General features: G+C 45.4%; 1 protein-coding gene across 2 annotated transcripts in view; it reads right to left on the bottom strand.

The window, feature by feature from the left end:
- ASTN2 (astrotactin 2) overlaps positions 1–15,462 on the bottom strand; it is a 912,541-nt gene that overhangs the window by 625,725 nt on the left and 271,354 nt on the right. For both annotated transcript variants that reach the window (XM_060013324.1, XM_060013323.1), the window contains exon 4: positions 3,460–3,612. In XM_060013324.1, coding sequence (XP_059869307.1) covers positions 3,460–3,612 — 153 coding nt within the window. The remainder of the gene's footprint in view (positions 1–3,459; positions 3,613–15,462) is intronic.

Genomic DNA, 15,462 nt, shown 5'->3' with positions numbered 1-15,462 from the left:
GGGTGTGAGTTGGGAAGTCTGGGACTGGCACGTACTAGCCTTTCTCTCTCTTGCAAAAAACCTTACCCAATAGTGGCAGCAAAACCGTGAGCACAACGTTATTAAGCCATTTTGAAAACTGCTTTGACAGCACCCACTTGAGCACGTTTCATGTGCTATCCATCAATGAGTCTATCTCTAGGGGAAATAGGATTCCCTGGAGATCTGTACTGGGAGGTTTTATTTTATCCTGGATCCCTCTTCTACCATCAATTTGAAAGTTATAAAACTAAGGCACTTTTCCACAATCTTTGAGGTTAATGCACTCATTTATTCAACAAATATTTATTAAGCGCTTTCTACGTATTAGGTTTATGAATATGAAGCTTACATTTTAGAGAGGAAAACAGTAAACAAGCAAACAAATAAAAGTGATTTTAGACCCTAATATTAGGGAAGGAGCGAAAAATGGTTATGTAACCGATAGTAGCAGGTTGGGGATGGAAAGGAGTAAAAGTTTGGGTACCCATGTTTGGGTAGTCATGGACAATGGTTCTGAGGAGCTGACATTTGAGTTAAGAGCTGAAAGGTGAGAAGGGGCCAGCCAGGAGAGAATCTGGGGGACAAAAAGAGACATGGCAAGGAGAAGTGCAGCAAGTTCTCAGACCCTACACTGGGGCTCCATTCGCTGTGTTCCTGGGACATGAAGAAAGGCATTGTGCCTGGAGCACAGGAAATGCCAAGTGAGCGAATAAGGCAGGAACAGATTCAGATGGAACAGAAGCTACAGGCCATGGCAAAGACTTTGGACTGTGTTCTGAAGATAACAGGAAACCACTGAAAAATTTTAAGCTGAACAGCGACCTTATCTTGTTTATATTTCTAACAAGGTTACTCTGGCTTGCCTTGGGGAGAATCTCAAGGAGGGTATAGTCAGAAGCAGGAGATAAAAGGTGGCAGTGGTCATAATGGTGACAAAGAAAGGGAGGACAAAATGAATTTCTTCCTGTATCAGTTCTCTTAGTTCCCACCTAACATATAAATTAAAATAACTTGATATTCAATTAGAGTCTGTCAAACAATAGATTTCATGAATAATCTAATTCTGCAATTCAAGAGGGGAAAACAGACTCCAAAGTGAAGGTCAAGTTTTATGCAAAAAAAAGGTTCGACATGACATTGTTTATAATGGGCAAATAATTAGAAACAGCCCAAATGCCTTACAGTGGTGGCCTCATTAAGACGGTTACGGTACATAAAAGAGATTGTTTTTGGAAGAATTCATTGGCATAAAAATGTTTAGGATATGACACTAAGGAAAGAAATTCAGATTGATAGTGAAGAGGAGGGAGGCTATGGACTTGGAGTCGAGTGTATTTATGGGGGCCGTATTTGTAGAGAGGATATGGGAAGGAGATTCTTGGTGAATACTGGAGCAATAAAGATGGCTAGTTAAAGCTGAGTGAAATTACAAGTGATCCTGAATGCCCAAGCCATGACAAATATAAGATAGCATTTGTTCAGTTCCTAATACACATTAGCTCAGCACTCCAAGGTAGTCTATATCCATCATTTCATCAGATCCTTACAGCAATCCTCTGACGTAGGGATTGGCAACCCTATTCTACAGAAGAGGAAACTCAGGCTCAGAGACACCCAGTGACTCTTCCAAAGCTAAGCAAGTTGAAACTGACAGGGCTGGATTAGCACTCAGACATTGCCGACCTCGAAACAACTATTCTTTATCATTATACAATGGTTCACCCTGGGGTTTACCACGAGTTCCAAAAAGGAACTCCATCATCAAATTCTGCCTCGATTTACGATCTCACCTAAATGTGTAGATCTCGGTTTTTCACCGGATACAGGAATTCACAGGATTAAGACCTAGACGTCTCAGCAAATAACAAGTGTCTGCTATGTGTGCAGACATTGACTTAGACCCAGAAATTCAAATAAGATATTTCCCGCCTTCAAAGAACACTGTCTAGCTAAAGAAAGAGACAGACAAAAGCAAATGATATTACACAAGAGTGAAATCAGTGCTTAACACATAGATAAAGATGTGGGAGAATTCACACATGGGAGAATTCAGGGTGAACTGTGATGGTGACAGTCAGTGATGTGTTTGCCAATATATGTCATGCACGTTAAGCTTGGAAAGAAAGGTAGGACTTCACCAATGGCTGATTTTTTAAAAAAGTCTGGGACTCAGACTGCTTAGTTCTTTCTGGCTCTGATAATTGCTAGGATGTTCCTTCGGGCAGGTGGCTGCAGCTTTCTGTGCCTTAGTGATACCATCTGTAAAATGGGCGTCATCACTGTACCTGTTTCATAGGGTTGCTGAGGATCAAATGAGATAACATATGCACAGCATTTAGCCTGCTGCCTGGAGTACCTGTCAATAAGTGCCAATAACTATTCATAGGGGCTAGACAGGGGTTTTCACGCAGAGAAACTGGCCGGGAAAGAAACGTGGAAGTGGGGACACATGGATTTAGAAGAGTCAGCAGAGACACTGGAGCTCTTTGGGGGCCTCAAATGCCATTTTCATAAGCACGAACACTTCTGAAGACCCTGGACAACCACTGAAGTTACAGGAGAAGGGAAATGACATAATCAAAATCAAGTTACAGGAACTAGAGGAGTAAAAGTCAAGAGGAAGAGTGACTGGCTGGAGACCACTGAGTGCATGGAAGGATAAAGACGACATTGGGAAATCAGGCAATGGTGAAATGGGGAGGGGGTTCGTCCCAGACACAAGGTCACGAGAAGGTCAGAGAAAGGAGACGATGATGATGATGATGATGGTAACGTTGGGAGGAGAGACAGGGAGAAGGATGAGGAAGGAGGAAGAGGGGAAAATCTACTTTTGATTGCCCACTGGCTGGGCACTGCGCTGAGATGTTACAGGAAGCTGGGCAGAGAGGAGTGGCTTGGGGAAGTGGAGGGACTGCCCAAGGTGACAGGGTTAGGTAACAGCAAAACCAAAATTTGAATCCAATTCTGTCTAATACACAGCACTCCTGCTTTGACCACTAGATTACTCAGGCTATTAAAGAGTGGGTCCAAACGCTGTGCTGTGATCCCAGTCTGAGGATGCTTTCCACAAGAACATCCTGGCTTTCTCACACTCTCCAAAGTGACACCAGCTACAACTTGAAGAGCATCTGCTGTACCCTGGTCCTGTGCTGGGCACTTTCCATAGATTGTTGCTAACCTTCTCAACCTTTCTGGAAGGTGGGCAATTCATTCCCGTTCTCAGATGAGGCGGCTGGGGCTCAGAGAGGTTAGCTTTCCACCCAGGGACACAGGTCCTCTCGCTCCAAGGCCTCAGCTGAGATGACTTATCAGGGGGACAGTGGCGTGGGTTCTGTGAGCACAGGGAAGCAGGGGGAAGAGGGCATAGCTCTTCCCGGCACCTTAAGAACCTGGGCACAGCGGGCAGACATCCTGGCCAGAGCCTCTGGGAGGACCTACCTCTGGACCTGCTCCTCCTCTTCCGCCTCCCTGCCGAGGCACTGCGCAGTGCTGGCTGCAGCTGGCCGATCTCGATGGGCGTGTTCGCACGGAAACTCTCCTTGAACTTCTGCATCAGGGACTCCACTGGCTCCTGCGTCACCTCAGCTGCCGCTACGGGGTGGGCAACGGGGCTGAGGTTAGGGCTCGGCCCACCCTCAGCCCCTGGAGGACTGGGCCTGGCCCCCCGGAGCTCCCTCCCGGACACAGTGGTGATGCAGAAGCCACAGGGGCCAGTAGAGATGAATCTACTGGCTTAACGCATTTATTTCTTCAACACCGACTGTGTTCTCAAGGGTACTGCCCCAAGTCCTTGAGATACGATGGTGAAAGTTTAACACAATTCATGATTCAAGGACTCCATGCCTGGTAGCACACATATCCAGGCATTTCCAACACTGTGCAATACTTCCGTGACAGTGGAGTACAGAGTACCAGAGGAGCACCGAGAAGGGTCAGCTCACCCGTCCTGGGAGCCAAGGCAGGCTTCCTGGAGGAGGAGGCAATACCTCCACTGAGACCTTAAACAGGAGTAGGAATTAGCAAAGAAGATAGAATCAGGGTGGAGTTGTTGAAAAGATTTGGGATAAGAGAGTGCCCTGGGTGGAAGGAGAGGCATGTGCAAAGATCTGAAGCCAGAAAGAACACGGTGCTTGAGTAACTGAAAGGAGTTCAGTGTGGCTGCAGTGGAGCCTGGGAAGAGCAGATGAGGCTGCAGGGGGCAGAACACCTTGTAAGCCACCTTGCGGAGCTTGGATTTTATCCCAAAGGCAAAAGATGATCGTTGAAAGGTTTTAAACAGGAAACTGGCATGTTCCAATTAAGCCCCTGTGGTAACAATTACTAACCAGAGTATGGAGAATACACACAGAAGCAAAGACAAAGGGCTGTACAGAGGCTTTTGCAGAAGCCAGCCAGAGACAATATTGCCTGAACCAGAACAGTGGCAATAAAGGTAGACGGCAGTACATGGGTCAAACAATATTTCAGGAGACAAAACTGCAGTGCAGTGATACGTAGATCACTTGGTACAAGAGCCCCCTTTTACTAGGGGAAACTGAAGTCCCCCCCCACCCCAAACAAGGCATACAACTAGCTCCAAGCTAGCAAGCGGTAGAGTCAAGCCTTCTAAATCCTACTCCAACATTCCTTTCGTTTCAATATCCTCCAAGGAGCTGCTGGTACCCACATTTTCAGAAATTTCAAAATTGAGACTGGTAGAAAGTTATAGAGAATGGAGAGAGTGATGGCAGAAGGGCAGAGGGAAAAAAGGTAGAAGATAAAAGTAAAAAAAAAAAACAGACAAATGAGAAAGAAGGAGAGAGCCAACATAAAAGAAAAGGAGGGGAAATGAGAAAGAAGAAAAGAAGATTGGCTGAATGATCACAGTGTCTTTGTTCTGAGAAATCCCCAAAGACAGCCCTGACTTTGAAATCTTCAGACTCAACCCTCCCTCCACCTATGCCTCAAGAGGCTGGGAAAGTTCTTCAGTTTAAGCTACTTGCTGTCTGATGACAAGGAATGGGATGTGGTAAAGATTCCTGTTTCTTTGATGAGCTTTTCCCAGAATAGACAAAGAAGGCTTCTGAACATCCCAACACCAACTTCAAGGAGATCCTGTTTTCCCAGGAAAGTTTATCAGCTTAGACACACATGTGTCTGCAGGGTAGGTCATACCCAGAGGGCTGGTTTGGGTACTGGGCTCTGTGAGAAGCCTCATCTCTAGGGACACAGAGGGGCATCTGCGTTTGCTAAGGAGAAGATAACTGACAATACAAATGACGCTGTAGTAGTGTAACGTACCTGCCTCTCTTGCTATCTGTCTCCACAGGTATCTCAGTTAGGTCCAGAGCCAAGAAGAAAATCCCAAGCATGGGCCCCTACTCCAAGCCTCTGATACAGAACCCCCCAGCAAGAGGCTACGGTCTAATTCTGAGAAGCACTGTCATACCCAATCCAGATGCTTTAAACCCAGAGAGGAGAGCGATTTGCACAAAACTGAAAGAGTTGGGCTAAACGGGGGTCAAAAGCCCAGAGCAAGCCACTGTCTGGAATCCTCCAAGGGAGGGACCCACACACATCTGTGAAAATTCACACATTCATTCGTCTCCTCACTCATTCATTCACTCTACAGTATTTTCAGAAAATATGTCTTCGTCTGCTTGGACTTGCATAACAAAAATCATAGACTCGATAACATAAACAGGTCAGATTCTGGTTTGAAGATGGCTGACTTCTTACTGTCTGCTCACGTGGCCTTTCCTTGGTGCACCCATGTTGGGGGAGGAGAGGGAGAGAGAGGGGGAGGGAGGGAAAGAAAGGGAAAGAGAGGGAGAGAGGGAGAGAGAAGTCTTTCTCTTCTTATAGGGACACCAATCCTATCAAATTAGGATCCTACCCGTATGTTCTCATTTAATTTTAATTACCTTTCAAAAACTCTATCTCCAAATACAGTCACAATGGAGGTTAGGCTTTCAACATGTGAATTTTGGAGCACACAATCCAGTCTATAGCAGACTATATTTGGAGACGGGATCTTTAGGAGGTAATTAAGATTAAATGAGATCATAAAATCGGGGCCCTAATCTTATGGCACTGTGGCCTTAGAAGAACAGAAAGATCTCCCCATGAGGACACCAAGAGAAGGTAGCCATCTACAAGGCAAAAAGAGAGCCCTCACTAGAACCCAACCATGCTGACACCCTGATCTCGGTCTTCTAGCCTCCAGAACTGTGAGAAAGTAAATGTCTGTTGTTTAAGCCACACAGTCTGGCATTTTGCTCTGGCGGGTCTAGTAGACAAAGTCACAGTCACATTGGGGGTTAATAAGGCTTACTTTCAGTCCATAGCAGGGTAAGATGGTGAAAACAACAACAAACAAAACCCCCTCGTGATGCTCACCATGTAGACAGGAAAACCAATAGTAATGAAATAGATGACAGAGAAATGTAAAATTTACAACTGATGTATACAATAAAGGAGAGGTGAAAGATGATCTAAGAGGCTCTAGTAGAGGAATATGACCTTGTCTAGGAAAACCATGGAAACTTGCTTCAAGGAAGTGACCAGTGTGACTAAGATCTGGAAAGAGTATGAGAAAATCAGGTGACAAGGGAGCTGCGGGGGAGGGCATATGCAAGGGGCTGCCGTCACCACTGCGGCTGAAATGCTGAAAGCGAGCGGTGTGAGATAATGCTAGAGAGGCAGGAAATCCTAATACTAACGCTAACCTTGACCCTCACCCTAACCCCCACCCTGACCCTAACTCTTCTGGGCCTTGGTAAGAATAGAACACACTGAAGGTTCTAGATAGGAAAGTGGCTTGATCAGATCTTCACTTAGAGAAGATCGCTCTGGCAGTAGAAAGGATGCATTGGGGAAGGACAGAAACGGAAGTGAGAAGACCAACTAGGAAGGTGGTACCATATTACAGAAGTCCATGTAGGAGATGCCAGGTAGTAGAGGTGGAGATAGGGATAGAGCAGGAGAGAGAGTAGCGACAGAGATGTTGGAGCAGTGGAGATAGAGCAGGGAGCACATTTGAGAGTTACTTTGTAGGTACCCCTCCCTGAGAATGTGGTGATTTATTGGAAAAGGGGGATAAGGGAGAGCGAGGTAGAGAGGATGACTCCTGGCCTTCTGGCATCCACAGAGGCAGAACGATGGTACCTCTCAGTGAGAGGAGGGACACTGAAAGAGGAGTGAACTGAGTTTGGTTTTAGGTGAGCTCACTTGGTGCCTCCCAGATGTCTACATGGAGAGGTGTTGAGCAGACAGCAAGTTGTGTGGGTCTCGCACTCACAAGAGACAACTGGACCCTGTGGAGGCTCTGCTCACGTGTTCTTCGGAACAGGCAGAGAGGGAGTGTGTGTAGTGGTGAAGCACGTTAGCTTCTGGCACAGTGGAGGCTATGGAACACGTGACCATTCCTCATCTGCACTGCCTGATCTCCCTTTGCACCCCCAGATCCATCTTCCACCCACAGGCTCATTCTGCCCCACTCTGTGGCCTGGAGCAGACCCTCAATGGGCTATTTCACAGGTCCTTCTTATCTGGCTACTAGGCGAGTTTGCCCAGGGAGATGCTCTGGCAGGATAAGGGAGGAGGGAATTTGAGGGGATGTCTTCCCTTACTCCTTTCCTGTTACTGCATCGTATTTCTGATAGAGACGGGGGCACTCAACAATCACAGCTTCTGCCAGGGCCCCTTTTCCACAAATCCATTTTTCCCAGACTCCAGTAAAACCATGTCCTCTCCCTGTACCTTCAGTTCTAGGAATTAGTGGTGGCTTCCTGATAGTTATTTTTCCTGGTGCCTCAATACCCCCTCCCCATTGATTCTCTTCACTCTGTCTACACCTCTATAAATAGTAGCTTCGTTGAACTTCGCCTAAAAATCCCATTGGAGGGCGCCTTCTTTGCCCAGCTGGAACCTTGACTGATACATCCTCCTTTTTCATCGAGGCTCTGACATTCAGCAATTCCTAAAGGTCAGCCCCTGCCCATCCTGTTATTTCTGCTTTACTTTCTCCTAAGCTGATGCAGATCTGACCAGCGGGGAGGAGAGAAAGACACTCAGAGAGGCAAGGTTTGCTCCCCTGAGCTGCAAGGGAGCTGCAAGGGTTTCTGATCCCGACTGTGGCAAATCCCATCCATCTGTTTGGCTGCTCTCGCCTTGGCGACAGTGCCAAGAACCCAGACAGGCTTAGAGGGGGAGGTGCTTATGCAAACCCATCCACGGCCTATTTCATCCTCTGTACCACTCTCTCCTGCCCCCATCCCTCTCAATCCCATTCGGTAGCTCTATCAATATCAATATATCAAGTTGTCCAAACAAGCCACGTTACCTCCTGGTACCCGCTGAGCTCTGCCTCCCCAGAGCAGCAAAATGCTCACCCGTCGCCTAGATGAATGCAACAGATGGTGCTTGATCTGAGCATCACAGCAGGCCCAGGAAAGGGAGGGTGAAGAGGGGGAAGCAGCCCTTTCTAATTGACATAGGAGAGACTGTCAAGCTTAATGGAAATGAAGCACTGGGGACCAAGGAGAGAAGCCCCGGCCCCCAAGCCAAGACAGAGAGAGAAAAGAGGAGAGAAAAAAGGAGGAGGGAGAGAAAACAAGACTGGAAAGGAAAACTGCGCTCAGTAATCAAGGGCAGGGGGTGAAAAGGGAAGCAGAGAAGAGTGGAAAGGAGGGGAGAGATCTGGAAAATAATAAAGAGGGAACAGAAAGGGAAGGGTAGGAAGGACACAAGAGGAGACAGAGACAGCAAGAGAAGGGAAAGGAGAAGGCAGACCCCGAGTACCACTGCAAAGGCATAAGGGTCGTGTTTGTTTCCAGCCACCAGGCAAGCTTCAGCCTGATACTCGACCCTGGAGAACAGGCACTACATGCCCTGTCTACACTGGCATTCACCAAGTCCACATTCAGACGCTCACGCGCTGTTCTCTCCCCGGCACAGCCTGGGATGTTCTATCACTGTAACTTGTATGGGTTTGGGTTCAAGTTCCTATATCACCTTTATCATCACCCTCTTTCATTTTTCTAGACTCACCCAGCCTACATAGGAAGAAAATTCACAGTTCTTGAAAACTTCACCAATTCTCTGCCAGGCAAGAAAGCTGGCATTTCTTTATGTTTTCTCATTTATTCCTCCTAACAACTTTGAAAGCTAAGTGTCATTAGCCGTTTCAAAATGAGGAAATTGAGGCTCAGAGAAGCTAAATAAGCTCCGGGGGTCACACCCTTAACAATGGCAGAGCTGGGATTTAGACTCAGGTTATGAGAACTCTGATGACCGGGCTCCATTCACCACACCCCCGTACACATACTCTTCCTGTCCTTCCTGGTGGATGGACATGGAGATCCCAGTCTTTGAGTTTGGATGTGCCTTCTCTGGGCCTGCAAAGTGACTCTAAAAGCTCAGCCCCTCTTAACTCATCTGGGCAAGGAGCCCCTGGCAATCTGGTCCTGGCTGGAGCCAGGGGCTCAACTTGACTGGAGTCTGACCTGCTCTTCCAAGGAAGCTTGTTCAGTGTCGATGGTCAAGACTGTCCAGCCTGGAGGTCCTAGGCTCAGCTCATGCCCCGTGGTGTCAGTTTTGTCTCACTACAGAACTATGTTCAGAGAACAAAGCAACAGGTGGGTATTACTTGGCCATACTGCCTAGTGCAAAGTGTGAGAAAGCCCACCCGAGTTCCAATGTCAGCTCTGCCACTGTGTGACCTAGAGCCACTCCCTCCTCTTTTACAGCTCTCAGTTTCCCTGAATGCCTGCAGGGTTGTTGGGAGGATTAAACATAATTATGTACATAATTGTCTAACAGAGCTTCTGGAACACAGTAAGTGATCGAGAGTGGCCACAACCCAACTTTCTCTCCCTCTTCAGCTTTATGATTGCTCAATCCATTCATTCATTCATTCATTCATTGTGAAAGGCATCTGCATTGTAAGATATTCACTTTCAAAATTATTTTACAGAATATGCATTTTCCCTTTAACACAGATGTGAAAACAGAGGCACCATGAGACAAAGTCATGATAAAAGTCAGCAGCGGACCAAGGTCCAGCACTCAAGTCTCCTATTTCTACTTCCCCACCCCATTTCCCCAAATTCTAGGATCGTTTTAACCTCAGATCTTATGATGATTAATTTTACGTGTCATCTTCGCAAAGCTGTGGTACCCAGATGTTTAGTCAAATATCTTCCTAGATGTTTCTGTGTAAGTATTTTTTAGGTGACATTAGTATTTAAATTAGTAGCTTTTGAATAAAACAACCCTCCATAATCTGGGTGGGCTTCATCCAATTGAAGGCCTTAACAGAGAAAAGACTGACCTCCTGCAAGGAGAAAGGAACTCTGCTAGCAGGCTACCTTCAGACTTGAGCTGTAACAACTCTTCCCTGGATTTCTAGCCTCCTAGCCTACCTTGAAAATTTTGGACTTGTCAGTTTCCACAGTCACATGAGATGATTCTTTAAATCTCTCTAGATATCAATAGATAGATAGACAGATAGACAGATGGGATGTATATAACCAAAAGATGATGTATCCACACGTGTCTATATTTACATCTCCTATTGACTGTTTCTCTGGAGAACACTAATATAGACCTCAATTTGCATATCCAGGCTTTGGGCTGGGCACACTCAAATGTCAGGTTTGTGGGGGGATTAGGTAATAAGAGAAGACATCCCAGCCCTAAAGAACACCTCAGCTGGGAAGACCTGGTATAAATGCAAAGAACCAGCGAATTTGGAAGTTGTGAGAATCCAGTTCCAGAACCCGACATTCCACTTCATATAGGAGTCATCTTCTCATGAAAGAAGCAAAAAGTAGCAAAGACAACAGCCAGCCAGTGTTCCCTAGCCAGATGAGAATGCTCCATGATTAGAGTACGTTTAAAACCCATGTACGCGTTTTTTAAACATGGCCAGCTCTTCCCAATTCTCAGGGGTAAACTTGATGGATAGAATTTTCTTCCCTTTTAGTTTTTTCTTCCATATATTTTCTTAAACCTTTGGTGCCTGGTACAGCTTATCTTCAAACGAGTGCCAGCAGACAAGACAAATGCACAAACAGCAACAAACATAAACCGGAAATCTTGGGACGGGCCTTTGCTTACATACACTACCTTGGGTGTGTCAGTTCATACTGCAGACTTGTAGACTGATCATAATTTCCGCTGGAAAACTGCATTGAGTTTGAATGACTGAATTAAACGTAGTGATATTTTCCTCTGCTCCGTTAGAAACACAATACTATCCAGGTTCTGTGGAGCCGGTTTCCACAGTTCCTAGCCAGGACACAGATGGTCTTGAAGATTCCTTCCAGCTCCATGGCCTTGTAGTTATAGATGTCAATGAAACGTGCTTTTAACAAGATGAAGGCAATAACCACAGACACTGCTTGCTTCAGTCTGCAAAGCACTTGCACCTTTCTCAGCTGATGCTGTCTTTACCACCTCCCATTCTATAGAGACCATAGAGGCAAAGGAGATTTCCAAAGGGTGGGCTGGAGTTGATACCACAAATCAACAAGTGCTATTCAAGGGAGAAAAGGTCAAGTAACTAGACAGGCTGGGCCAAAGACTTCCTGGTCACTTTATTACCACCTTGGTGGCAAGGCATGGCTATGGAAAGGCTTTGGAATCGGCCATAGTTTGGAATGTGAGCTATGTGTCTTACCAGCTGCAAAACGTGGGCAAATCACTTAACCACTCAGAGTCTCTGCTTCACCAAGTGTTAAAAGGGGGCTTGCAATTCCAAATTCATAAAGCTGTTTTTGGATTAAATGAGATGTTAAAATGATTATCACAAATGCTGATACAGAGTAAGCATTTTAAAGATGAGAGTTAATACTGTTACTGCCAAAAAGATCTTAAACCGTCAGACATAGCAAATACAGGTCTTCTACCCAACCCCGGGTGGCATGTGCGTGCCCAGAATCTGATGGAACTCGCAGTCACTAGTCAGATTCTTTTCCTAGATGCATCCTTTCTATAACTGCACAGGAAGGCTACGTATATGGCTCAGCACTCCCTGTGACTAGAGGGCCACCCATATTCTACAACTGGAATTCTTCACCCAACACCGTTACCGGGTGCTGTATCCAGAGATGGGCACTGGGGACACAGCGATGAACTGAATGTTGAGCCTTCTTTAAAACACAACACTGCTTAGTGGAAGAGACAGATAAAGATAACAAAAACACAGTGTGCTAAATGCCCGGTGATGAGACGGCTGAAAATGTGTCCTCTAATTCCTTCTGCATGTGGAAAAGCTATAGAAAATCCTCAGAGGAGATGTGAACTTGCCCGACCCTTAAAGAATGCAGAACCAGGTGAAGAGGATGACATAAAGAGTAGCATCAGCAGAAAAAAGGGGCAAGAATTGTAGGGAAAATCCCACACAGTTCGGTTTTTCAAGAGCTTGACATGAGCGATGATTTTATTATAAAGAAAATCCATCTTTTGAGCTATGAAGGCTGGTCTGGCTCTTTCTGCGGACTCCTACCTCCTTTCCCAGACCACAGTTCAAAATGTCCACCTCTTTTGAGAGCTCTGCTATCCAGCCTTACTACCCTTTCCTGTGCCTTTTATATTTATCTCAGATACCCTGGGTTTAGCAAGTGCATGTGGTTTAGGAATCTGACAGACCTGGGTTTAACCTTCATTCTATCACTTATTCATTATGGGACTTAACTTCTCTAAGCCTCAGTTCTCCATGTAAAACCTTGAGCATAAATCTCTCTCAAGAATTGTGGGGTTCTGTTTGTTTGTTTACTTGGTTTGGTTAAGATTCAAAGCAGTAATATATGCAAAGTGCTTAGCACAGTATGTAAAATGGGTTAAGCACGCAACAAAGTAATAGCCTTTATTATCATTCCTGTTAGTAAGTTTAAGTGACATAAGCTTGCAGAAGGCCTTGCACTGAGTCAAAGCTTAATACAGACTAGGTTCTCCATTTCCCTTTTGGGTAACTCAGTGCCTTTGACTAAGGACTCTAACTCCCTATTGTGCTCTCATGTATAAATCTCTTCCCTGACCCCAGGGACACACAGGGCTTGCACTCTACGTCAGCCAACCCCCATGGTTACACCGTGGATCTAGCCTAACCTGGGACCTGGGTATGGCTGTTACACTAAGCCTGGAAATTGATCTTCTGCTCATAGCCCCCTGTCCACTCTCATATCTTGCTCTTTCATTCTCATCAAGTTTGTGCTGTGACCTCTAAGAGATCACCAGGTCCTGAATGTAAGGAACACTGTGGCAAACATGTGGGATTATATATATGTATCTAGAAAGGGAGAGGGAGAGGGGGAGGGGGAGGGGGAGGGGGAGGGGGAGAGGGAGAGGGAGGGAGAGAGGGAGAGAGAGAGACAGAGAGAGAGATCTGTTGCTTATGAAGATCTAGCTCCATCATTTTGAGCCAGAGGACATTGCTTCTCTGGCATCTGGTTGGCAGGGAAGGGAGAAGCCCACTCTCTAACCCCTACTCTCTTCCTTCCCAGAAATTTCACCTCCTCCTGGTTTCACTTCTCCCCCCAGAAAGTAAGCTTAGATGTTTCTGGTTGATCTGTTACTGAGGTTCACCTAAATGTAGCTTTCTAATTTGCCAAGAACACCTCATTAGTCATGTAATCACAAGAATAATAATATTTACCATTTATGGAGTGTTTATAATGTAACACGTAGTATTTTAAAGTAAACAAGCCATGGTTGAATGTAATTCTCATAATGACTACGGTACCTGAAACTTTTAGCGTCTTCGCCACTCCTTGCACCCACCTCTTGCTATAGCTTCACTGGGGATGGAGTGGACTTCATTGCCCCTTGATTTGTTCTTGGCTATGTGACTTGTTTTGTCCAGTGGTACGTGGGTAGAAGTCAGTGTGCGCCACTTATGAACACAGGCTTCAAGAGGCAACACATATGTCTGCTCACACATTTATACCTGCCACCACCATGAGGAGCCTACAGATCCAAGGAGGATGACGGACACATAGTGAACTCACAGCTCTTCAGCATGGAGTGGAGTCAGCCTAATCCTACAGCCTAGGTCACTGACACCAGCCAATCTGCAGATGATAAGCAATCCACCTTAGATGAGCACAACACTCCATCTAATCTGCAGACACTTGGAAAGTCAATGTTTATTACTGGATGCCGCTGAGATTTCATAGTTTTTTATTATGTAGCATTATTGTGGCAATGATTGACTGATAAATTTCCATCTTACGACTGGGTAAGGGAGGCACAACAAGATTAATTTTTCAAGGGTCATATAGCCTATAAATAGCACAGCTAGACAAATAGCTTCATATACCTCACCATGGCTTGTTTTGGAATGGGACCGATAAACACGGTTTAATGAATTGACTTCCACACCGGAGTGGATGAAAGGAACCCCTCTTAGCCAGCTTCCCTTTAGACCACATGAATGATAATTATAAGAATAATCCCAGAAATAGCAACCATCTGAAACCGAGATGTCTCTCTTCAGTGGCATTAAGACTGCTAGCACATCTATTCAGAGCTTTTGGGGCTGGGCTGTCTTTGCTGAATGAATGAAAAAAAAATGTTTCACATTGTATACGACTGGGCACCAAATGAAAGGTATGAAAAATATACATGGTGACATAGGTGCATTCCTGACCATGCTGATGCTGGGGAGAAGAACACAGAACCTGGAAAGTTCTCACCTCTTCAACTGGCAGATTTTCCACCCATGTTCCTTTTTTTTTTTCCATGTTCCTTTAAACTAAGGGCAAATTTTCCCAGCACAAGAAAGTGGTTATAAATTTAAACACATGTAAGTCAACTATAGCAAATGGCAGGGATTTTAGAGTGAAATGAATGCAGCTGCATTATAAATATGTCCTATTTCTCAATATTAAACCCTTAAAAATAGACTGGCTAAATATATAGACAATAATGGATTGAGGCTGAGTTGGCATTACTATAAGGCTTGGGATTTTCCATTTAATGACTTCACAATTTCAATTTCCCATTTCCGCATGACAGTTAGAGCAGCCTTGCTTTATTATGTGCGATTACATGCCACCACAACACAAAAATGCAAGCAGAAGGCTAGAGAGCAACAGTGGGGGGAGGGGACAGCAGGGAATGCTGAACTGAAAACTCAGCAGATGTGGAGAAAGAAGACCAGATCTTCAGTTTCAGCTCAGCTGCTGTGTGACTTTGAACCCCTCACTAGGCTGCTCTGAGCCACAGAAAATAAAAATGCCTGTGAGATTCATGTGAGACAGTCAGTATACAAACAAAGAGGTAAGACAAAACTACATGGTAAAAACTCGATGCACAATGATTTTACTGTTGCACTGAGGTTCAAATCCTGGATCTGCCTCTTAGCATCTGCTCACCCTTGAAGATGGCAAGGTACAATGGCAGTGCCTCTCTGAGCCTTGGTTATTCTGTTCATTTACTAAATGGAGATGAGGGTAT

The sequence above is a fragment of the Delphinus delphis genome, chromosome 6, assembly GCF_949987515.2.
Source record: "Delphinus delphis chromosome 6, mDelDel1.2, whole genome shotgun sequence".
Classification (NCBI taxonomy): domain Eukaryota; kingdom Metazoa; phylum Chordata; class Mammalia; order Artiodactyla; family Delphinidae; genus Delphinus; species Delphinus delphis.
This window is presented reverse-complemented; position numbering and strand designations above follow the sequence as displayed.